The sequence below is a fragment of the Melitaea cinxia genome, chromosome 5, assembly GCF_905220565.1.
Source record: "Melitaea cinxia chromosome 5, ilMelCinx1.1, whole genome shotgun sequence".
In the NCBI taxonomy this organism is placed as follows: domain Eukaryota; kingdom Metazoa; phylum Arthropoda; class Insecta; order Lepidoptera; family Nymphalidae; genus Melitaea; species Melitaea cinxia.
This window is the reverse complement of record NC_059398.1, coordinates 17,406,327-17,432,488: the sequence shown is the minus strand read 5'-3', so window position 1 is coordinate 17,432,488 and position 26,162 is coordinate 17,406,327. Positions and strand designations below refer to the sequence as shown.

Below are 26,162 nucleotides of genomic sequence, written 5' to 3'. Positions count from 1 at the left end.
AGTAATTACCTATTTCTTTTCAAGATATTTTTGAGATATGAGCTATCACTTTCATAGTATACAACAAAGTCGCTTCGCGCTCTCTGTTTGTCCCTATGTATACTTAGATCTTTAAAACTACGCGACGGATTTTGATGCGATTTTACTACATAGGGTGATTCAAGAGGATGGTTTATATGTATAATACATGCATAATATAGTAGAGAAACACTGATAATTTTAGAGGTTTCTAATGTGATGTCGTTAATAAACACATTTTTTTGCGCTTACATTGCAAACGCTCGCGCTGGCTGAAGAACCCTACGAGATGGATCAAAATATTGTATTACAGTATTGTAGATCTTAAAAAGATCTACAAAAAAGTCCGCGATGGTATATGTCTATCTCTTAGGGATAACCCACAATAAACCATTTTTTATCCTTTACTTTTTACGAGAAATAATGTCTTATTTACGAAGCAATTTTAAGCAATACAGCATTAATTCTTGTCCCATTAAGTATCTTCAATACACTATGCATTTAATATAGATCAATATAGCTCTTTACAGCGTGTAATTTAAATGAATATTTTCGAAGATATTACAAATTTAAATTGCAAGGACATAACGGTTGCGGCGGTACTACGGCCGGACAGCCGGCGGCGCGTGCACAAATAAGTAATAATAAAAACAATAGCAAAGACATTCTGTAGTACATTTAGTATCAGCATTGCACCCGTGCGAAGCCGGGGCGGGTCGCTAGTAATGTATAAAATATTACTTACCTACTAATTGGTGATAGTTGAAGTTGATTTATATGATTTGAGGAGTAGGAAAAAACAAAGGAAATAATTTTTGTACAACGTAATCTGTATTAGTATTATTTATCTTTATTTGTCTTCCTGTCCTGTGTATCTCTTTTACTTAGTTTGCAATAAAGATTAATTGTATTGTATAATTATTATATTTATCAGATCTGATAGGTAGATTTCGAGATTTCAGTTCCAGCCGAACTACTGATATTATGCTATACTTGTACCAAGTATAGTATAATATTATGAAGATATTCCTGTGCTTCATTTAGTCTCAAAGTGTCAAAATTTTTGGAAGTAGTGAGACTACTAAGTATACTAAAATAAAGAATAACCTCCCCAAACAATCACACTAACTAAAAGCAAAGGCTTGTGTTATGTTACCATGTACCTAGTGAACTAGGGGTGATCCTAGAATATTCATACATAAATACATACACACCTAGACTCGGAATATACATACTGGTTAAACTTTAGATTATGCTCACAAATCCCCATAAATCGACGGTCCATAATCTAAAGTTTTTAGCCTAAATTTTTTTTGTTGCGCCGTGCGGGATCGAACCTGTGGCTTCACGAGTCCCTCAGCTGGCGACTTAGCCACCGCGCTACGGAGGTTGTCAGATGTATGTAGCTAGTAAATAAATTAAAGCTACATAGGTACGCTGCGGTAGGTACGCATTGTCTACAGGATCCTACAAGGATTACAAATTAGGTACGACTAAAGGGAAAGGGAATTTACCGCAATTGTAAACCATTTTCTATAAATCACGATAAAAACAAAATTTCGATTAAATTGTTTTTTTTTCGTAGTATTAGGGAAAGCGATGATTTATATAAAACCCTAAATCTCTTGCTCCCAAGTGCCCCAAAGATATCATTTAGGTAAATAGTATAACTAATAGGTAAATATAGTTTTTAGAATAATTAACTTCAGATTACTTTCTAGTTCATTTCCTTGTAGAACGCAATAATAATAAAAAACACAAAATATTTTTCACACTACTTATAAATTTCGCGCTAACACGAACAATCAACCGCTGCAATGAATAAGAGCATTCATGTTTACGTAAATACGTATGTCTACCTTTGATGTACCTACTGCCGCGACACGCGACAACGACGCGACTGTTGCCTATTTCTTGTCAAAAAAATATTGTGAACGGTTTAGCAAGGACCACCAATTGTCAGCGTATACCTATATCAGATTCGCATTCGAGGCTATGTTCACAGAATTCATAAAAATTTGCGAGTCTTTTAAACCTATTTAGTTATTGTGTAAAATGTTGCTGGCAGGTTACTAAGAACTTAGTAAACGACTAGAAAAGGTACTTTACTTATTGACAACATTGATATGTAAATAATTGTGTTTGCTCGCAAACGAAAAAAAAACCGACTTCAATTACATCGACGAGTAATACAACGTAGATCGACGAAAAAATAGTCATGTAACTACGCGTTATCAAAGATTACTCAAAAAGTAGTTATCAGATCTCGATAAAATTTATATGTGACCACATGATAAACATCAGCTTTCGATTAAATTAAAAATTATCAAAATCAGTACACCCAGTAAAAAGTTATGCGGATTTTTGAGAGTTTCCCTCGGTTTCTCTGGGATCCCATCATCAGATCCTGGTTTCCTTACCATGGTACCAAACTAAGGATATCCCCTTTCCAACAAAAAAAGAATTATCAAAATCGGTACATTCAGTAGAAAGTTATGCGGTATAATACAACGTAGGTCGACGAAAAAAGCGTCAAGTAAAAACGCATTATTAGATATAACTCGAAAAGTAGTTGTTAGATCTCAAATAAATTTAAATGGGACCAATTGACACACACCACCTTTCGATTAAAAAAAAAATTGTCGAAATCGGTCCACCCGGTCAAAAGTTCTGATGTAAAATACATAAAAAAAATACAGTCGAATTGAGAACCTCCTCCTTTTTTGGAAGTCGGTTAAAAACTATAGATCAATGATTGACAAGCATTAATTCCGCCGATAATCTGTCACGCAGTTTGGTGGATTATAAAATTGTACAGTATTTGGTCAAATAAAGAATTTATAATAATAATAATAATAATTATTATTATTGATTGTTTTATAGAGAAACAATATACAAGTCACTTCCCTTCACTGTACTAATAATAGCGATTAGCGAGACAAAGTCAAAATTCAAACGCAACGTATGTTTCACTCAAAATGGGAATTCAAAGTAATAATAAGACAGGCAGCAGAACAAGACATTGTTTAATAATAATGTAAAGCCGCGCGCGCGGATGGCGCGGCGCTTGCCTTCCCTCCCACTCCCCGCGCGTAGGTTGAAAGGCACATAGATTCATAACTAAAACGACCGCGTAAAAAAATGTGAATAGACTTTTAGCATAACAGTTATTATAGAAAAACTACTAAATGTATCTTTTCGAAATAAATTTATTTCCGCTTTTGAATAACTAAACTATATCGGTATGGGCTTTATTTTAGAGTTTTCTTTCTCCGTATACTATTTATTTTCGCCCAAAGTTGGGCTAAAATCAGTGTTGAAATACAAAAGTTTGGAAGCTTGTATTTTTTAAATGTACACTTTTTTTACGGTTTTGAGTACATACATACATAGATAATGACGAGATCAATTGATATTATCCTTAATTTTGAATGGTCAACGTCGAACATTGTAGTAGTTACTGTTATACGTTTGTATGGAAAGACGAGCGACTTGTTTAACCTTAAGGGTGGAATTTTGTAAAATCCGTTCTTAGCGGATGTTTACGCTTTATAAGGAGCCTTTCTGCCAAATTTCAAGTTTGTAGCTATTATAGTTTCGGAGATTTCGCGATGAGTGAGTCAGCCTACCATCCCCCGTTTTAACCCCAAAAGGGAGTTAATTTCTAAAGATACATTATTTCGACACCTTTTCACCATCTATAGAGCTTACATTTTAAATTTCAAGTCTCTTACTTCAAAAACATAGGACTTTCATACAAACTTCCAACCCCCGTTTTACCCCCTTAGAGGTCGAGTTTCGTAAAATCCGTTCTTAGTGGATGCCTACGTCCTATAAGGAACCTACCTGCCAAATTTCAAGTTTGTAGGTGTAATAGTTTCGGAGATTTCGTGATGAGTGAGTGACCTTTCGCTTTTATATATATTATAGATTAGCATAAAGGGGCAATTTGATAAATCCACTAAAAGTTGCCATGCTTAGGAATTACCAACACTAACGTAACAGCATTGACGGAAAAGTTAGATTTATTGTTCCAAATCCTCGTCAGATAAGAGATAGCAAAAGTGATTTAGAATTTTATTAATATCTAATAAATCGTAATATAATATGTTTAAACACATCCTTCTGACAAATTGCTCAGGGGTATGAACTGTTCGAGACAAAGCGATGGGATATAATATAAGGATCTCTCCGTTTGATCTGAAAGCGAAGTCGGAACCTTACATTCGATGTGGATATAGAAAATTTATTCGATGCAAATATCTTTTTTTTTTTTTGAGGCTTTAAAGGCTTTGTAGTGATCGAAGGTAATAAAAATTCTTTCGCTCAAAGGAATGAAAATCAAATCGGTATAAATAAGGATAAAACAATTATTATTTTTTTCTTTACAGAGCCTGTGTAACGAATAAAATTTGGCCAAAAGGTAAAGGTGACCTTAAGATTTTAGCAAGATAAATTTTTCTTGTTTTTCGACTTTTTTTTGACAATAGTTTATTAAACATCAAACATATTTAGAATTCACAACTTAAGAACTAAATATTTACAGATAGTTTTGGTATAAATCATGTCCGCGTGGAATTGTGCCAAGAATGCTGGCAGCGTTTCCCCGTTGAATCGCTATGCCGATTCTTTGGGCAAAAAATGCACCAGCCCTGTTGTCACCAGTGGTGGCAATAAGGCGAGGTGTTATCTCATTTAAAAAAAATTTTACACTGCTACTCCAAGGTCCAAGTGTTTCGACTGCAAACGGCACAAAGATGTAATTTGGGATCTAATTAAATTGAAAAATGTCGTAAATTTATTTTGAAAACCGTTATGAGATGAGAGAGAGCTGTCCCCTTTCTCAGTTACATATGAGTATAAGTAAGGTAAATCTTGAGCAGTCCGACGGTACCCTTGACCTTACAGAAAATGACATCTAAATAATACGGGTAGAATCGGCAATATGCTTGCGATGCTTCTGGTGTTGCAGGCGTCTTTAAGCCACAGCAATCACTTACCATCAGGTAAGTCGTACGCATGCTTGCCGACCCAGGTGTATTACAAAAAAAAAAATGACAAAATTTCGTGTTGGTATATTCGTAAATTCCAAAAAATGCGACTTAGTGAAACTGTTTTGTTTAAAAATTACTACTATTATTTTAATTACAACAATGTTCAGAGAGCATCACTGATATTTTTCTATACGAGAGCTGAAAGCGAGAATTTCGTTTTTTTTCTTTCATACAACAGAATTAAAAAAGGTAAACTTCGCTCCTATTTTATTTTCATTGTTTAATTTAACAAAGATCGTGCAGTTTTACAACGTTTGTATATTTTTAAACATCGACTGTTACCTGCGCTTGGTGTACGTGGCCTTCGTAACGGAGATGTTAGTAAAATTTTAAAATTTAGAAGATGTATTCATTTATTTATCATTACACCAACCGATCTGGTGTAGTGGTGCGTGTAAGTGCTTAAAACATCTACGGTTTGTGGTTTCGATTCCCGCTATTTGAACAAATATTCGATTCCGATTTGAATGTATTTCCTGTGGATTGGTCGGTTTCCTGTCGGTGGATAGGGGCCAATTTAAAAGTAACAATTGAAAAATACAATACAAAAACACAATTTTTAAACTTTGATTCAAATTTGAAGAAATGATAGATAAATAATAATGATTTGAAACGATAGAGAGATTTCTTCTAGAAGACCTATAGGTATAGGACAAGGCACAGGAAAGGCTAGAACTGTAAAAATAATTGTCGTATAAATTACAATAAATTTCGGACACTATTTTTATTTCCAGTAAAGTTTAGTGACATTATCTCTAAGCTTTTTCGTCTGAAATACAAAAAAAAAAGGATTTAAAATACACTAAACAAAACCAGAATTCGGGACACATAGGGTTATAATTCTCTCCTTATCAAGGGCGAAACCCCACAGGCGAAATAATGCGTGTCTCAGATCTTCGCGGATTTACATTTTTACTCCCTCGCATTCGCTAATTCCGTACAAATAGTGACAAAATGCGCTGTTTGTTGATTTTTTTTTTGATGCTAAGATTTTCCTTGTAATTACAAGTGTGTTGATTAATTTAGTATTATTATTGGAAATTTTTAGTTTTCTTCTGCCATATTTCTTATCACTTCACCCTGTAATATCCCACTGCTGAGCATAGGCCATATAGGAGAAGGATCAAAGCTTAATCCGCCACGCTGCTCCAATGTGGGATGGCGAATGTATTCCCTACTATAAGTAACGATCCCTATCAGGTGTACATGGTAACGACCGGTACTCACAGCACTGAGCTTAAACAGTAACACTTTCAAATTCCTCACAATATTTTCAAGAACCGAAAATCAATCTAAATTCGCAAGTTACAAATACGTGTCAAAATAAATGATCCGATAAAATAATATTCGATGAAGATAAATTCAGAAATACGCAATGAAATATCTAATATCGTCATATCGAACCCAAAGTATAATCAAGTCAACTCAACACAATAGACAAATTACATTTGCCAAAAGATAGGAAACGATAAGAGTTCCTCGGTAACTGGAACGAACTCTGTTTTTGACAAAGTTTACCCCCCAATTCTTGTCATATCTTGATAGTTTGCGGGTAGCTTGCATAAATTATCCGACATCAAATAGTTTCGTCTTTCTAAAGACAAAGTTCCGAACCGCCATTTCCCCTGTAAAAGTTGGTAAGTTGTTTCGAATTCAATAATGTTGGAGACAGTTATGTTTTAGACAAATGAGTGTTGTAGTGTGATGGGTCAAGGTATTGTTATGATGAATATTGCTAACTAGTTTTAATAACACATCATATTATACTTTGTTAATATGAAGATATTAAATCAACATCAAAAACATCCTCTCTATGAGAGTATTATTTTACCATATTGTAAAGGTTCTATTGGCTAAAACATACACTTTAAGAATAAATAATAATAAATATATACACAATACACACACGGTTGTCTGTTCCTAAAGTACGAAACTTAATGATTATGTTATAGGTAACAGCTGACTGGTATAAATAAAACATATATAAATATATAATTAAACATTGATATTACACCCAGACTCGGGGTGGGAATCGAACCTACAACGCTCGGAGCAGAAAGCAGGGTCACTACAAACTGCGCCAACGAACTAGTCAGAATATACACTTTAATAATACCATTATTTGCGCTATAATATCCTACTTCTTTAGAACGATATATTTGGTTAATGTTTTTAACAGTCTAGTTCACAGTACCTTGAAAGATAATAATAAATTTCACAAAAGGTGCATTTAAATAATAAAAGCATTCTATACCAGACAACCTTAGGACACGCAGGAGAAAACAATAGGGGTGCATAACAATTTATTTCTAAGCTTTGCGATGTCTTGTTTATGTACATTTAGCAATTCAATTTATTTCCCTTTCAACATTTTAATTAACTAGTTTTATTTAATCTAGTGGTCGCCCATTGGTCGAAATTTGACCATAATTAATTTAAATTATAAGTTTGAACATATATATTTAATTATATTTGTTATTATGTTTGACATTGAGTAAAGACAAACAATATTAATCTATATTCTATAATCTATTCTCAATTTGATTGACGCGTGTGTGTCAAATAAATGGTAGTGTGTGTAATGTTTTTTTTTTTATTGATTTTATTTGTTTTTTTATGCATAATTTAAAAAATAATAATATTCTGCACTCATTCTCCATTTAAACTATAGATGTGCGAAATTTCATACTCCTCCGTCCGCGCAATTATCGTAAAAAGGGTTACAAAGTTTTTGCTACACAAATTAATAGATCCCTTTTAATTTTATTTAAACATATTTTTAGTTCAACATATTATCGCGTATTTTGAAAATGTTATTTGCTCAGATCCTCTTTTTAGCCTCGTCTCAAAACTACACGTATTAACATTGCTAAAAATACACTTCTAAGCATAATGCTACTTTTGACTAGCTCGATGGAGCAGTTTGCAGTGACCCTGCTTTATCGGTTCGACTCCTGTCCTGAATCTGGGTTTGACGTATATCTTTTGTATTTCTACTATTTATTTGTATATTTATTGAAAAAAGGTACAGCTATAACGTCAGATCCTAAAACACAAGCATTAAGTTGCTTTCCTTTGGAATAGACGACCGTGTGTGTATGTTGTAGATATTTATTACAAAAGCTATAAAGATGAAGCTAGACAAACTTTCGAGAACTAATCCACTAATAGCAGATAGAGTGCCGTTAACAGTTCTAAAGGTGACAAGACCACAAGCGCTCACTAACTCGACAAGTTTCATAGTTCACATCTTGAGAGTATCGACAGTTGAAATAAGCGCAGTAACCACATTTACTGACTTGCAATTGTGTAATGACATGTTAGAACATGTTGTAACATGCCATTGTACAAACGAATTTAAAAAGTTATCGTAGAATTTTAAGATAGGGTCAGATATTCGAGCATTTCAGACTTCGAAATTCGAATTTTTAAATACGTTTATAAACTTAGGTACTTTATATGTTACACGACACAGTTTTGCGACGACGTGGTCGGTGTTTTCAACCTTACGACCAAGTAGTTGTGATAGCACTATAAATACATAAACGCTTACGCTCAGTGAAGTACTGATGATGACTATGCTCCATAAGCTTAAACAAAATAAATAAATAATCTGTCGGGGGTCAGAAAATAGACACAAACGACCACGACAAACATCTATATACAAATGTTTTTCTACACAAGAGAAACTCCGATGTAGCAGTTATACTAGAAGTATAAAATAGGACTAGATATAATATTAGATAAACCACGAAAACGAATTACTGAAGAATACTAAAAAAAACAAAAATGTTTTAAAATTTTTATACACGAAAGTTAAACAAAAAACGAAAAATTGTTTAACCCCTTTTAAGGGGTTCATTAAACGAAATATGCTTATTTCGTTGAAAGTTAATTTAGTCCAAGCAAAAGTCCATCTTAAGAAAGTTTTTTCCTGTATCAAAAAGGGTTTGAAAGGAGAGTAATAAAGTATCCAATTTCCTCTACAAGGTGGAAAGTAACAAAAGAAATATTGAGGGTCAAGTCTCTGAGCGTCTTTTACACGGACGGTGATCTTATGAATTTCATCCCATTACTACAGAAAGGAAGGTAATGAAATTACTCTGTACGACCAGATATTATTACTAATAAGCACTCACTCGTTCTACTCCATCGACGGTACCTGTTAATAAGTTACCAGTTTTTAAACGGATTCAAAAAAGAGGAGGTTCTTAATTCGTCTGCATTTTTATGTGTGTTACCTCAAATAAATAATTGAAACGTGGTGCTTGGTATTTGTCATGTAGTCTCATTTAAATTTGATCGAGATCTGATGTGAACCTACTTTTTGAGAAATATTTGATAACGCGTATTAACTTAACTATTTTTTGTCTACCTACGTTGTATTACTTTTCGATGTAATTGAAGTTGGATTATTTTTTCGCTTGCGAGCAAACACAATTATACAGGTATTGTAGTACTATATATGTCATCTATATCATCTATGTATCCAAAATGACCATTTTCAGGAACATTAATATTTTTGGTGTCCTCAAAATTCAACTGATTTTGTAATCTTTACCGCACTGATTAATCTTCTTTGTGTATTTTCTATGCTATTTATTTTATTTATTTATTTAACAATTTTTTATACGTACAAAATTATATATATAATATATTTGTCATGGAGACTCACGTATAATGGGTGTGCTTATCCCTGTAAGAGATTTCTTCCAGCACACCCAAAAAGGAACGGTTACAAACAGAAATTAAAGTAGGTAGACGTACTAAAGAAAACATTAAATCATTGAAATATACACATATATATGCACACACACACACACACACGCACACACACACACACACACACACACACACATATATATATATATATATATATATATATAGTATAGACATATACGCACATAGACAACATATACATATATACACATACATAGAAAAAATATATATAGCTGACACACAAAATAATAATATATAAATATAAATATATTATTTAGTCCTCTGCCCAAAGGTTGCCTGGAAGAAATCGCTGTATTAGCGATAAGGCCGCCTGTTGCAACTGATGCAAATTCTATTTTTATATTTCATTTGTTATGCTGTTAAAACCTTGTATTAGTGTGCGAAAGTGTAAATAAATAAATAAATATTAAACCCACATAGTTAAAATTATGATAAGGAAAGATAATGCTCTTTTAATTTCTTCTTCTATTTTATTTATACATGCATGACATTGGCGAAACCTTTCGTACTATTTTTGGTATAATTATACTATTCTTAGTATGGAACGAAATAAATACAAATGTATAATTTTTTTTGGAACGAAGTTCCTTACCGCATGCTTGACATTTGGCTGGGCGAGCGAACTGAAAAAATGTGATACTAAAACCGTAAGAAAAATATGTAACGGAAGTGACGTAATATCAGTCACACGACTGTATAATATGACGTTTGTAAAACTAAAATATTACTAGTAATTTTTTTTAAAATTAATTATGTAATTTTATACTGTCGACAAAAATAAATAAAGACAGGTTTTACTACTTTTAATACTAACTTTCCTATATATTTTTATGTACTTAATTAAAAACCAATCAACAAAATTTAAAAAAAAAATCAAGAACTAGAAAATATATATAAATTTTTTTCATATTGTGTTCATTTTTTTTTTCAAGTTGTGTTGCTTCTATACTATCCGAGGGAACTTCGTACCTACCTGGTGTCCCATGACACCACATATTTTTTTTAATTATAAATAACAAATTAATATTTTTTTCCTACAGGGTCGAGGTTCTGATTACCAGCAAGGCTCCCGGCTGCGATCAAGGGTAAGCTTTCATATGATTTTGACATTTTTATTGTATAACTAGCTGACCCGGCGAACTTCGTATCGCCTAACACAAACTTTATCGTATGGTATTAAAGTTCAAATTGACTTTTAAGTATTATCAGAAATCTTTTGTGTGGGAGTATAGAAAAGTGTTGTTTTTAGACTTTTTCAGGAAATTTAATTTTTTTTTTTTTTTAGAATTTTTCTCTCCGTAAGAACTATCCTCGTACTTCAAGGAACATTTTAAAAAAAGAATTAGCGAAATCGGTCCAACCGTTCTCGAGTTTTGCGCTTAGCAACACATTTTGCGATTCATTTTTATATATAAGATAATGTTGATATTGGCAACTCAAAAATACGTATATAAATAAGGGAACATACTGTATCATTGCTTATATCAAACACTCGGTAGTGTGTAGTATGTGGATAGGAGTTTCAGTAACCTTATAAATTTAAAGTTAAATTTAAATTGTTACATCTTTACATAATTTGAAAATTCATTTCAAATGAAACATTGTTTTAGCCATAAAAATAGATATTTTATTGAAACGCACTGTTTCAATATTTTTGAAAACTAGTTTAAATATAAATCTTAATATTACTTTACGTATAATTTGAAACAATTACAACATAACCGAAACACGATTACCTACATTACAATCAAAAATATCAATTTTGTTGTTAAATAAACGAAATTATAAGAACATTTCGTAAACAGTGTAGTTGGCAACATAACGCGACCGCAGGGTGTCACGCGTTGCCCACAAATCGTCTCGTTGGCAACGGGATGCAAAATGTAACAAATTTTGTTACCCCGAAACTCAACTGTTGCCTTAATTAGGGACGAGATTAAAGGCACACGTGCTTATCTATCTGCGGAAACCTTTCCGACATCTGTGAAGATGCGAAGTAAGGAAAGGAATGAAAATCGTGAAACACATTGAACAAGTTGTCGGATAAAAGAAAATATACTATTTTTAAGCTTTTCTTTTTTAAACTGTGTGTTTACGAGTTTGGGAAACAAAACTGTTTCTGACTGTGACTGGTGAAAGTTTGAGGATCATTCGTTAAAAGAAGAGTTAAGGATATTAAAAGTACTAGGATATTGCAGGAATAAAAATTCCCGGTATTTGTAAAAGTATTATAAAGTTGAAACGTTTGTTTAGTTGAAAATAATTCAGAAATGACTAGACCGACTTAAAATATCTTTTAGTATTAGATAGTCCAGTAGTTGAGGAAAACTAACATTATATTTTTATGAATTCTTATCTTTTCCCGAAAGATTATTTCGCAATCATCTCGTATGACTGTATCTACATTAACAGAATAACAGGCATAAACTTACAATACATCTGGACAAAAATGTACTTCAACCACCAGTCCAAAGATACTTTTATACAAGAATAAATCTGATATTTGTCAAGCAGAATTTGTTGTATAGAACGAAGTTTCCTTTTGTTAGTATAAACCTGATTGAAACCAACTAGAATTGATAAAGATCGCTCTCGATTTATCAAACCCAAGAATTCCAATACCGAATTTGGTTTAAAATGGAATGTTTCAGGATTTTCGCCTTTCGAGGGAGGTAATTAAAGGTTCGATTATTCAAAACTTGAAACTATACAATTGCCGACTGTAAAATATGATTTAATGTTCATAATATTTTAATACCTTTAATGAAGGTAGAATTGAAGTTGTAAGAAACACACACATACGTAATACACACATCACACGTACAGACATTCACACAAATGAAAAAATTAAAAGGCCTAAACTTAACTTACTTGTTGTAAGAATTAATAAATAATTAAATATCTTTAACATACACTCACGGTCGTCTGTTCTCTTCGTCGTCTGTTCGTGTCATCTTAATGCTTGTGCTATAAGTAAAAGTCTACTAGTACCTATAACACAAGCATTAAGATGCAACAACAACCAACCGATAAATAAAGCATATAGAAATATATACTTATATCTTACACCCACACTAAGGCGGGAATGGAACCTAGAACCCGTGGAACAGAAAGCACTACAAACTGCACCAACGAACTTGTCATAATGTTCCTAATATTTTCTTTTCTTAATAATTTTTCTTGTCTTGTTAATAAATTTTATTTTGTTTTGTTTTACTGAACGTAATCCTCACATTAATCGAGCACATCTTCAATAAATGTATCTGTTTTTATCCTTATTTTTTATTCACATCGAAAAGAAACATAATTATGTGCGTTGTTGTATTGGTGTTTTTTTATTTATTCGTTTGTGTCTGCAAAAAAGTGATCTACAGACAGCTTACTGTAAAAGGTAAGTTTTATTCTCGAAGGTTCTTCGATGGGTTCCACACTGTTAACCTGCTAGTGAGGGTCACAATAAGCAATTTTGTGTGAATCTATGTTCCCATTTATCTTCAAATCGGTTTGACCTTTGTGGATATATTTTTTTTTTGTAAGGGATTTGCTATCTATAGCTCTTAGATAGTAGATATGTCGAAAGTACTGGAATTTTCATTATGTCTTCTTCGAAATGTTTAAGCATTTTTTAGAAATGACATGACTAATTTAGTTGCAGTTTTTAATGAAGTTGTCGTTCTTCAGGTGGTATGTGGATGTGGATTATGATTGTATGAGTTTAACTTTGAGAATACAAGAATGTCGTAGTGCCATAGCATTTTACACTATAATTATTTGAGTTCAATGATTAAGGTTAGGTTAATCATATCTGTATTCGAAAGGGGTCGGTTATATGTGGTATACAGCAGAACTTAAATCTAATTAAAATGGAAAATAGCAACATTCACATAATTTCTCAGACTTTCTAAATAGCAAAATGTATCAACAATAACGCAGTTTTTTAAATTATGTTCATGTAATTGTCAACATTCATTTTTTTGTTATTTGTCTAAAATTTTATAATTCTATAATATTCGAACACAATAAAATACAGACAGAAAATTTAACCTTCAAAAGAAATTCACAATAAAATACACGAAAAACCCGTCGAAATTAATATCGTCACCGGTAAATTCGCATGAAATTTTTAAAGATAATCTCCCATAAAAGTCAACTTAATTAACCACGGTTACTCGGTAAATGCGTTCACTTCATCACTTCACATAGAATTATGATACAGATTTAATTCAACGCGGCATCTCTGTTAATCACACCTGACAACACCCAACACGTGTGGATAGTTACATACTTCATTTGCCTTTGTGCCTTCGTTGTATCTCAAACTATTATCGCCCTTAAAATAAACAGCACAAAGACCCCAACCGCCTGCAAACCAAAGCGAGCCTCATTTAATGAGAGATTGGTTACATGCTGAATTAATTCGTCCCCAAGAAGCGACGCTCCATCGATAAAGATCGCTTCAACAAATTTGACTTCGGCTATTGAATAATAAACTTTATTATTAGGTAGAAAAATGTTAGTTCGATTCGGATCTCTTTTGTCGTTTACGTTGTTTCGATTTTGTTTAAGCTTAGATGTATCGGATTCGGCATACACCGTTGTTAGTATTCGAAGGCGCGTGGCGAGTTAAGCCTTGAGTCTCAGACTGGAATTGACAAAGCGATTTATACATATGTATTCTACAACTAGGGTGACAGCTTGTTTGTGCTCTAGCATATACAAAATCAAAGCAGCTGACCCGTACAAATATACTATGTAATATGTTAGTGATAGCACTGTAGCGTCCGATGATACAACCAACATGACCACAATTATATAGTAACCGAACAGGCGTGATATTATAATTACACATATCGCATATATACGATTTCCTCGTAACGTTACCATAAATAAGAATAATTTATCTGTTTGCGGTGTATTACTCATCGTTAATGTGAAACTCCACCACGCGCGCACCTGACGTTACATACAACTTTGGTCGTAATATGTTTGCGTTAAATTATTCAAAATACATGTTTTTAAAATATATATATATCTTAAAGTACATATGTAACTACCCAGGAATGGATAAAGAATCTTTTAAACCAACGTAATGGTCTTAAAATCTAGATATGCTCAAAACAATTCCCAAGTTTTATTTCCTAATTATTCTATACTGTCTTTTAATTAAGGGTAATATTAGAATACTACAACACTATACTATTAGGTACTATAAAATAAAAACAAGATTTAAGGCTTTTATCGTCACTATTAATACTACTGTATCAATGTTTGTTAGATTAATAATTCCTAATCTTGAATCTCAAAATGACAATCGCAATAAACACCCATGTAAATAAAACTCTTAAAAATAAACATCCCATACATTCTCATACTTCATAAATCCGAAGTTATCCAAGCGACTTTATTCTGAGGCGGTTCAAGTCTGAATTCGCTCAACATTCTAATTTTATCATTTTCTTAAGTCTCCTTGATGACGAGAGGGACCAAAGCCTATACCTCTCCATCTTAATTACGTCTCCTACGTGATCGTTGATGACGTAATTATTTCTTCTTTTACATTATTTTTCCTCTTTTTGATGAAAAAAAAAAACGAGAAATTCAATCATAGCCGCTCCGATGTAGATAATTTCAATCGCCCGAAGTTATTATACCGGCTCCCCTAATTACAACACTGAAAGGGATTCGTCTGTTATTTCGTCTATAGCGAAGGTTTTATTGGTGGATAAATGAGATTCAATTGGATAAAATACAAAAATAGACATCATTCATTGGTTAATTTATAATGTTTCCGTTTCGGAACAAATATTGTATTTACATTTTATTTTTACTGTAAGAAAAATATGACGTATTTTTCTATTTCATTCATTTATACAAGTAAATAAAATTGGAGTGTCTGTTTGTAATATTAACTTAACCGCTTTTTACTAAATGTATATACATGGTACATATACTAAAATGTCATTTTTTACAATTTTGATCTGTCTATCTGTCTGTCTGTTTGTCTGTCTGTTTTTTCCGGCTAATCTCTGAAACAGCTGGACCGAGTTTGGTGGGACTTTCACTGGCAGATAGCTGATATAATAAGGAGTAACTTAGGCTACTTTTATTTTAGAAATGTATTTATTTTATAACTCTGCGAACTGAAAAATAACTTTTTTGTTAAATTCCACGCGGACGAAGTCGCGGACACAACTAGTAATTAATATTATGTACTTGGTATAAAAACCCCATTTTGGAAATATAGATTAGCTGCAAGATTATCTAACTAAAGAGTACAATCATATATATCTTTTTGTTATTGAAAATTAAGAATTACTATTTAGATAATTTAAAAAATCTAATTGAGGTTGAATTCTCAACCGCACTGGATAGATTCCACTTTGTCTTCTATATCCTATATTATATCGGCCAATAAGGATCAAATTATACAATTAAAATCCATACAAGAAAAAATAGAATTGAAAACAGCAGAACACTTTTATTCACAAACGTATAATTTTTAAAAATACTGTTCATCTGGAAGATAAGACATCCCGTAATGAAAACATTGATCAACTCGAACATTACTGTCAAATTCTCCGTAGCTAATGTATGTCGATTATATGGAGTAACGAAGCAGATCAGGCTATTATGCAGGCTACGTTGTGGGTAATGTCTTAGAAAATCGTCATCTAGATCTTGAGCAGAGACTGGCAATGACGTGATCTTTGGTAACATCACATTTAAATCAGAAATTAGCAGATGTAACGCTAATGGCAATTAATTGATCTGGTCTGCTTAAAGCTAACACGTATATAATAAAATAATAATATTATTTTTTTTAATCTTGAGATATATGGTATAGACATTGCCCCCCTACCACCGAATGCATATAAGATATGAAATCACAGTCCAACTAATATAGTCACATATGGGCTGACATGTCTGTGTAGACAAAAGCCCGCAAAAAATAACGTTACATTGGGTAAATAAAAATAAATAACATCTCAAAGTTGGTCAGATTGTCTTATGTATAGTATTGTAAACGCAATATTTAAGGCCAAAATCTTCGAATTTCGTACAAACTCGAAGAGAATCCTTCACATCGATTCTTTTATAATAGAAAGTATGTTTTTGGGTAAATATTAAAATAAAGCTTTAAATCATCATTTTTTTTTAATTTTTTTTTAAATATTTACACAATACACACACGGTCGTCTGTTCCTAAAGTAAGTAACTTAATGCTTGTGTTATAGGTAACAGCCGACTGGTATATAGCTACATTTTTTTTGAATAAACATACTTATAAATAATACATATATAAATATATAAATAAATATTTATATTACACCCAAACTCGGGGTGGGAATCGAACCCACAACCCTCGGAGCAGAAAGCAGGGTCACTACAAACTGCGCCAACGGGCTAGTCAAACAACTAGTTTTACAAAATGAACTGATAACAGAATGGAACAAAGTTAAATAAATCCAAAACAAATTTTTCAACCCGTAGTCCATACATGTTGGCGACATCAGTTGCAAAGGTTTTTTTTTCCAATTCCATGCAAAGTGTTTTCCTCCGCCAAATTATGTTAAACATTTTAAATTATATAAAATTAAATAGATATTTTTTTTTAAGTCGAATCGGAGACTATTAAGTAGGTACTTCAATTTCTGCATGTTATAAAATATATTATATTTTTCAAATCATAATATATTTGATTAAATACGAACTACTTTGAAGTATTTATAGCCCGGTGCGACCGCTCTTATGGTACTCCTTTACCGCAAAGTCAATTGAGCGAGAGAGAGAAGTGGTAGACCTTGAACAATATATTTGACATTGTTTTTAGGGTTGAATGCTTCCTTTATTTGTACCCGTATACATTTTTTAATACTAACTAGGGCTATGTTATAGACAATCGTGCGCAGATTTATGGGGTTTTGGTTTTGGGAATTAGGTGGGAAGAAGGGGGAGATTGAATAACCCTCTGGTACCACTCCCGCCATGAATTGATCTTGCAGTCGAGATCGTTTTTACGTACACCTGTTCGAAAATAACGCGTGAAAGTTGCGAAACGGAGCATGAGTGCACTTCCCGCAGCGCCGGAGCTAAGGTGGAGTCAGACGCGGAGCTCCAAGGTATTTTGATAACTCTAAATAAAACAAGTCTAAGCTTCTGACTGACCCGGGGATTTTGGAGCACTATTTCAAATAATGGTTTAGGAAAAGTTTAAAACATATTTTTGTGAATATTACTTATCAAATTTACGTTATAGATTACGATTATTTATTACGTTTATTTACGTTATAGATATAGATTTAAGTTATAGTTTCATCTGTTATCTCTGGATCGCTTAAGGTATTTGTTTGTAAGTCTTTAGGATATATTTTTAGGATATATTTATGTATCAAAACTAAACCCCGAGGACTAGGAAGATCCCGAATTACATAGATGTTTATAGTAAATAAGAACTTCAAAGAAGCCCAAGTCAACTAAGAGACGAACCAGGAACGAGTTGCCTGGAGGCACATGATACGGAGGGCCGACCCCAAATAAAATGAGATACAGCCAGGCAAAGAATAACAAGTCCTTGCGATAGTAATAAATCTATTAGAAAGAGCTAGAAAAATCTGCAAAATTTTAAATCTGTCAAAGTGTAGTGAGAGATATTCATTGAATGCACTTACCAATTAAGATAATTGTATGCATGAATGTGAAGATTACAAGTTAATGGTCATTGTAGCTCCATTACCTCAATCACTTTGACGTATCTAGCTTAAATCTGTCAAAGACTGAGTACGAATAGATGTAGGAGCTACTGTTATTTATTGAGAAAGTGACTGATCGGTTACCAATTAAGCCAGTCATGTCGGGAGACCGCATGACTGATTAGAACTACACGACAGATACAAATGGTGTTAAATTAATAAATTGTAGTCATTTATTTTGTGTCTCAATTAAAAGGTTTGGAAGCTTGATAGGAGATTCACTAGGAGTTACTCGCTTTGTGAGTGTTTAAATCTTTAGATCGCGTCATACTCATTTATTAGCCTCAGATTCTCGTGAAAAGGGGTAATTATTTTTCATCTTAAAATCTCTAACTTAAAACGTTTGTGCATTTTTCATGTCATTCGAAAAAGTTGACATTCCATAATTTATCTACTAGCGTTATATATAAATCTTTTCGAAAAATAAATTGCTCGATCCATGTTATAACATATAAAATACCTTAAGTAGGATAATAAATCTTGTTCTGAGAGACTAACAAGAAATAAACTAGAATATCTTATAAGGAAAATACGAAATCTATTAATAGAAAAAAAAGAAATACGATATGATTAACGTAATTTCATTCTTTCTTCGATATTTTTTCCTCCGAAATAGATTCGTGATTGACGTGGAGGCCAGTTATCTTCAGTATGATTAATAACCTTTATTGTTATGATTCAGCGCAGCCTCGGTTACTGAGTTACCGTATTTTACATTATTGGGTGACGATAACACGTCAAAACTATTCTTTTGGAAGAATTTAACGTAAACGTTTTTATACCAGAAATGCAGATAACTTAAAGGAACTTGTGACAAATGGCCCCTTTTGACATAGGCATTAGCCGTAATTTATATTGCAGACGGGGTGCAATTCGTAGAACAATGTTGTCATATCTCTATGTCTAGTTAAGTTACAACAAACGCTATTTGCCAGTGGATTAATTCTAGTATAGGCGATAGGTAATTTATATTATCACGATTTTACATGTTATTGGATTATAGGGTTTATATTATGGGAGTTAGTATCCGTATAGCGTCCCACTATCAGTAAGATGTACTACCATTGATAGTCTCATTTAAGTTTTAGACAGTATTTATAATGTGTTATAATTTTTGTAATAAATATTAAAAATATTATTTTTCGTTTTTTATAGGTCACACATGTTTTGAAACTGCCTATAATGAAGTTAAATTATAAATAAATTATTTATTAAAAGTTATTAAATACATTAAACCAGAAGGACGTTTACGCAACCACTTAAGTTTTTTTTTATTTTTTTATTTATCAAATAGACAATAGTGTAATTTATTGATTTTAAACAACATTAAAAACTAATCAGGCTTATGAAAATGCTATTAACTAACAAGACAACAAATATAAAATAATCACACATTTACACACCCTCCAAAATAAGGTTAAGGAGGGAACGAAAAAAAAAAGTAAAAAGTCATCACAAGGTAAGGCATATTTGAAATATTCGTACAAAAAAAGGTTGCGACATTACCAAATTCTCTTCAAGATAAAATTTTATTTCTAATATTGCAATCTCGATAAATCGTCGGGGATAAATCTCGGCGAACGAATCGCCTCATATCTCACGGGCACTAAATTTTCACCTACCGTTTCGTCACTGCACCAATAGGCGTCCGTATGATTTGTTGCCTGGTACAACAATTTTTCACTTTCGCTGTCGTCACTAAATCACCCTGACAAGTCGTTCGGCTACAACTATTGGGACATCATATTCTTGGACGCTATTCTGAACTCTATTTGTATTATTATAAGACTGATTATAAATTTATAGTTGTTCGAAATGTCCCTTATATTGTTCAAAATGATTTTCAACCTAGTAAAGTTCGGGGTAAGGTCGCTTTTTGAGTAAATGACGTATAAATCTGAATCACACTCGTTACCGTCTAGTATTTATTATTTGTTTACCGACGTGTAATAAAACTACTTTGATCTATGGATTCTCCATTTGGTGCATTATTAAAAATCCTAGTTTCTTTATTTTCTTTTTGAAGCGAAACTTCTTTAGAATAGTTTTTTTTTGAAATTCGATCAAACGATAAATGCGTCACAATAAAGATAGTAATACATAAATGTTTAAGTCAGAATGAGATAGAATACATTACTACTGGTTTCTGGCTGTTTTGCTGGCGGTTGCGGATTCGTTTTCCACAGATGGCAAATATTTGTATCGACCATACAGATGTTTGCCGTGGTCTGGGCATTTGTGCTTGTGTATGTCTGTGTTTCCGGAGCCCGATACAGGATTCTAGTGGGGGGTCGTTGAGTGTGAGGTGATCATTTTTTTTCCCTTAGACATTTTAAAAGTTTACACACTTTTTTACTTTATTCCTTCACCCACTACATCACACGACTTTACGTGGGTTAATAAACAAGTAAAAGTATGACTGACCACACACTAATAATTATAATTCTTACATCGTTTATAAAGATTTTAAGTCAGAATTTCATAGCTAGTAAAATAAATTTAGAAGTGGTATAGGGATGTTGCAAATAACTGAATTGAATAGTTCCAACGAAAAGATTTTTCTACGGATTCAAATTCATTTTTCATTTTTGAAGCCACTTCGTATTAATTCGTGAAGCGTTGATACACTGCAGTATGAACAAAGGTCAAGAGCACGGGATTCGAGCGAAAATTCCAATTATTTTCATTTAATAAAATATTTTTCTACATTTTGATCAAACAGAATGAAATCACTAAGAATGTCAGATTAAAAACATGCTCATTTCATAATACCTTCATCATCATCATCATCTTCATTTCAGCCGATCACAGTCCACTGCTGAACATAGGCCTCCATAAGTTCACGCCAAAAATGGCGTGAACTCGTGTATTTTGCCACGCTTAGTCATTAGTCACCACGCTGGGTAGGCGAGTTGGTGACCTCAGGGCTGGCTTTGTCGCACCGAGAACGCTGCTGCCCGTCTTCGGCTGTCTTTCGTCTTCGTTGGATGGTTATCCCGCTATCGGTTGGCTTTGTAAGTTCTAAGGTGGTAGTGGAACTGGGTTGGCTATATTCTTTACTACCGTAGCCACACAGTAGTCATAATACCTGATTATTTTGATAATTTTATACCAAAAAAAACAACGTAAAAGGATATGTACGAAGTCAAAGAAATTGGGGTCTGTTTTAGTCACTCAATAATAATTAAAAGTAATGAAACGGTGCTCAGTTTGATGTAATTATTTATCAAACATATAGGTGAAAGTAATTAGAATAATACATATTAATATATCTATTTATATCTGCCAACCCAGTAGCTATACAAAGAAAATAATAGCAACCCAACGCTTGAATTATCTACAGGCTTCATAATGTCGGTAGGTAATAAATTTATTCTTGAAGCTCGGGAGCGCATTTTGAAATAAAAAAATAAATTTCTCAATTTTGAATTAAAATAACTTTTGGCTATTATTCTTTAAATATGATACAATCGATATAAAATAATTTGCATCTATTAAGTACATGGGTCAAATTTGTCTCTAGTTCAGATCTACTACTACTATGTTGCTGCCAACTAGAAAACTAAATCAAAATCAAATAAACTTTATTCAAATAGGTTTCGAAAGCACCTTCGAATCGTCATTTAAAAAAAATTAAGTGATTTTTTTTTCAATGAAGCTACCACCGATTCGAAATGTAAATTCTGCAGAGAAGGGTTGGCAAGAAACTCCGCAGTTTTTTTTTAATAATATATAAACTGTTTTAGTACAAGATTAGTACACACATATGTAATTAGTAACTAGAGTCCATATGTGTTATATCAAATAAATATCGTCATATGTATATTACGGTAGCTACGAAACAACTTTACTAAGTAACGAAATTTTAAATCCAAAGCGATATTTCATTATTATATCGTAAGTACGATAAAACTGCTTGTTTCGGTATGAATTTTTAAATACGTGTAACTTTCAAGCTTACTCATAGTAGGAAAGCGTGGCAAAGCCCCGATTCATTTTCCTCAAGAGGGTCGAAGCCTTTCCTTAACAACAGGGATATAAATTTGACATCATTCTTAAATTCTTCAAAGAAGGGTACTTTAAAAGGAATGAAACATCTTAATATTAAAAACGATGATTTTTCATTTGTAAATTATCAAAATTGGATTTTTCGATAGACTCTAAATTTATGGAACATATACGGCGTAATCAATTAATAAAATATAAATGAACTAGCGACCCGCCACGGCTTCGCACGACTCGAAACTTGAGTTTTTGCCACTTTTTGAGCTGTTCTGGTTCACTTTTCTTGTCCCGTAAGACTTGTAGGTATAACCATTTTGCTATTCCCTATCGTACATTTAACCAGTAACATATATCTTTATTTTAAAAGCGTTGTAGATGGACGACGATGATTATTCGATACCGGCACATAATACAGATGATATGCCAGTCTGGATTATTGTAACTAAAGCTGCCAAATATACCCAAACAAATACATTTATAATACAAATCTTAACCTTTTCATTGCTTCGAATCACTTAAATTATAACCCAAAAAAAGCATACCCTATTCACCCCGCATAAAGTGTTATTTGAATATAAAACCTACTCGAATAAAGTATATTTCGAATTTGAATTTTAAACAGCATATGTTTGCCGAACAAACCCTGTTCGGTTATTTGTTCGGGATCTGTTTAACATTCGCGTCTTATAGTTTCGGGTATACGGCCAATTGAGCTTTGATGGCCCACTTGGGCCAATACCAATAAAAGGTATTTAATTCTAGAATTTACTATACCGATTAACAACCGCTGTATTGGTGCGTGTAGACGCCTAAAATATTTGTCTCCGGTTTGAATTTATGTCCTTTTGGGTCTCCCCACAGCGCCTTGGAGAGCACATTAAGCTATCGGTCCCTTTTGTTATCATAAATACATGATAGTGATCGTTACTCATAGTAGGGAATATATCTGTCAATCTGCAGTAGGGCAGCGTGGTGGATTAAGCTACATTTGTTCACCTACATAGTGAAAATGGCCTATACTAATAGCAGTGGAATATTACAGGCTGAAGCGTATAGCATAATTCAGGGAACTGTAGATTTTAAATTATTATCATGTATGTATTTTTAGATTGTACCTATACATAGTTATGTTTGTTCCTAATTAAAAGAAAAACGAATAACAATAGTTACTTTTGATGGAGAAAGTTTTAAGAAAACGCACAGTGGAGCCAAGTTGAAATCTAAGGTATCACATTACCCTAGATTACAACTTCATGAGGTATAGACTTGGTGCTAAATGTGTTTTTGGTAACTTTGTGACTAAGATTTTGTGTTTTTTTATTTTATTAATATCAGCTCCATTTCTTTTTTATTTTGGCGTTTTATAATAGAATCTTGTACATGTAATTGACATGCATGGATTTGTTGTAATAAATAAATTTCATCCAAGTTTATTACATGTGCAAAACATTACACATGCAAAACAATTATGGGATAACAACAAACTTGTCATATAACATCAATATGTACGAATTTAGTCATACTACCAGGAACATGACAAAAATATTTTTAATATCACATCAGCTGATATCCATTCGCGTGAACATGATAAGAATGTATCCTTCCAATAAGATGAGAAGGCGAGCAGCGATGCAGACGCAAGGAGAATTCGATCCGCTCCGTTTAGCACATCTGCTACTTTGATCAATCAGATTATTAAATTGTTCCAATTTATTCCGGAAGTTACTATTTTTATACAAGAGTGTTTAGAAAAATATACTATAATTATTATTATTTAAGTAATATCTGATGCGATATAGTTTTGTACTTAACTCCTTAGGAATCGATTATCATATAATACCCCTTGTATTAAAAAAATACGAGGAGTAAAATCTACTTAACGAATAACCTCGTTACGTTTTTGTTAACGCCATCTATCGGGACCCGATAGGATCTTATCTTGTGAACGTCTGAAGTTCAATGAGATCCAGTAAAGTTTGAAAATAATTGATCAGTTTTCTAAAAGTTTCAATTTTCTGCGCAATTTTCTTAATTTTTCATCCCCTAACAACCTTGTACAAACCATTAGAAAACTTAAAGAAAACGTTAATGAAATCGGAAAAGTCGTTCTGAACTTATTGTTGACCAAAGGAAACAGGAATTTTTATATAAATATGAAACAGTTACATCGATTGTTGATTGTGTTTTTAATAAAAAAATACAAAATACGTTTGAATTGATTCCGATACAAAAGAATTATATTTTTCTTTCTTTTCATTTTGTATCATCTAAGATTTGGTTGACAACAATGAAATGACAGTTGTCATTGTTTTAATTATTTTCAGTTTTGCCTTCAAATACCCTGCCGTCTTTTAAGAAAAAATAGCCTTAAAAAGTCAAGTTCATTCAAATTTTCATGTCAACAATTTTAAATTATTCATCGATCTTCCTCCGTTGCTGAGTGACCGTTTTTTTTTTTTTTTGTCTATCAGTCTTTGATATCACGTGCATATTGCAACATATATATTTACATAGATAAGATATGTTCAGACATTACAAAGGAATGATGTGTATACTTTTCCATCAAACAGTATTTTGTAAGGAAAAAAAAACTGTCAGCGTCGGACCACGTCCTAGTTTTACAAGACAGTCACAGGACTGTCGATCTGTAGTAATAATCAAAAATCGCCTGTGGTATTGTTATAATGCATGCATGATTAACAAAAGGCATAGGCATTTTGAGCCCGTGGATGTAAACTTTTAAATTTTAAAAAATATACATATTTATTTATATTTGTATTATTTATATACGATTACATGTACTATTTATATGTAAGTTTATAGAAAAAAAATTATATGCTATCAGTCATTGTCAGTTATTTGTTACCTATATCGCAAATATTAAGTTGCTTACCTTAGGAACAGACGACCGTGTGTGTATGTTATAGATATTAATTTATTAATTTTATTTATTTATTTTTTCTTGTACACCACATAGAGTAATTTATTACAGAATTGTAAAGAAAAAAAATATTATTCAAAACTTTAAACAAATTTAAGTAATTTATATCAAATTGCGTTTAAGCGTAAAATATTTTTAGATGTATAAGTAAAATTCACCAAGAATTCAATATTAGGTTTAAGAATGAATATATCAAAACGAAAAACGATTTCATGTTATATTTCACTTCCTTTCCCCTTCATTCCATGATTTTTTTTTTCACTTCGGAAGATTTAGAATGATATTCAATGTCCTTGTGTAATATTTATACGATTTAATATCGTTCTATATATAATACGATGCTGCTTCATTTGGGTCTTTTATTTCACTTCCGAAGTATACAGAGTGTTAATCACAGTTTTTAATATTATTGATTTCTCACTGAGGAAAAATATTCATGATATTAGACCACTAAATTCGAAATAAACTTTTTTTAACACAATAAATCAGAATCAGATTTGAAGCGGATCCCTTACTGTCTAAGGAATCGCCCTAATGTGACATATAACTACAACTACAACAGCTTCAGGGAATTATACTTCCAGCCTGCGCTCGTGTTCTAGGTAACTAGCTATATGTAGATTCACCATTGACGGACACGTCAAGGAGGACATC

The 26,162-nt window shown here is 32.4% G+C and overlaps 1 protein-coding gene across 1 annotated transcript in view; it reads left to right on the top strand.

Annotated features, from left to right (window-relative positions):
* LOC123653898 (disintegrin and metalloproteinase domain-containing protein 11) overlaps positions 1–26,162 on the top strand; it is a 272,141-nt gene that overhangs the window by 44,368 nt on the left and 201,611 nt on the right. Inside the window, exon 5 of the mRNA XM_045589876.1 lies at positions 10,853–10,897. Within this exon, the coding sequence (XP_045445832.1) occupies positions 10,853–10,897 (45 nt within the window). The remainder of the gene's footprint in view (positions 1–10,852; positions 10,898–26,162) is intronic.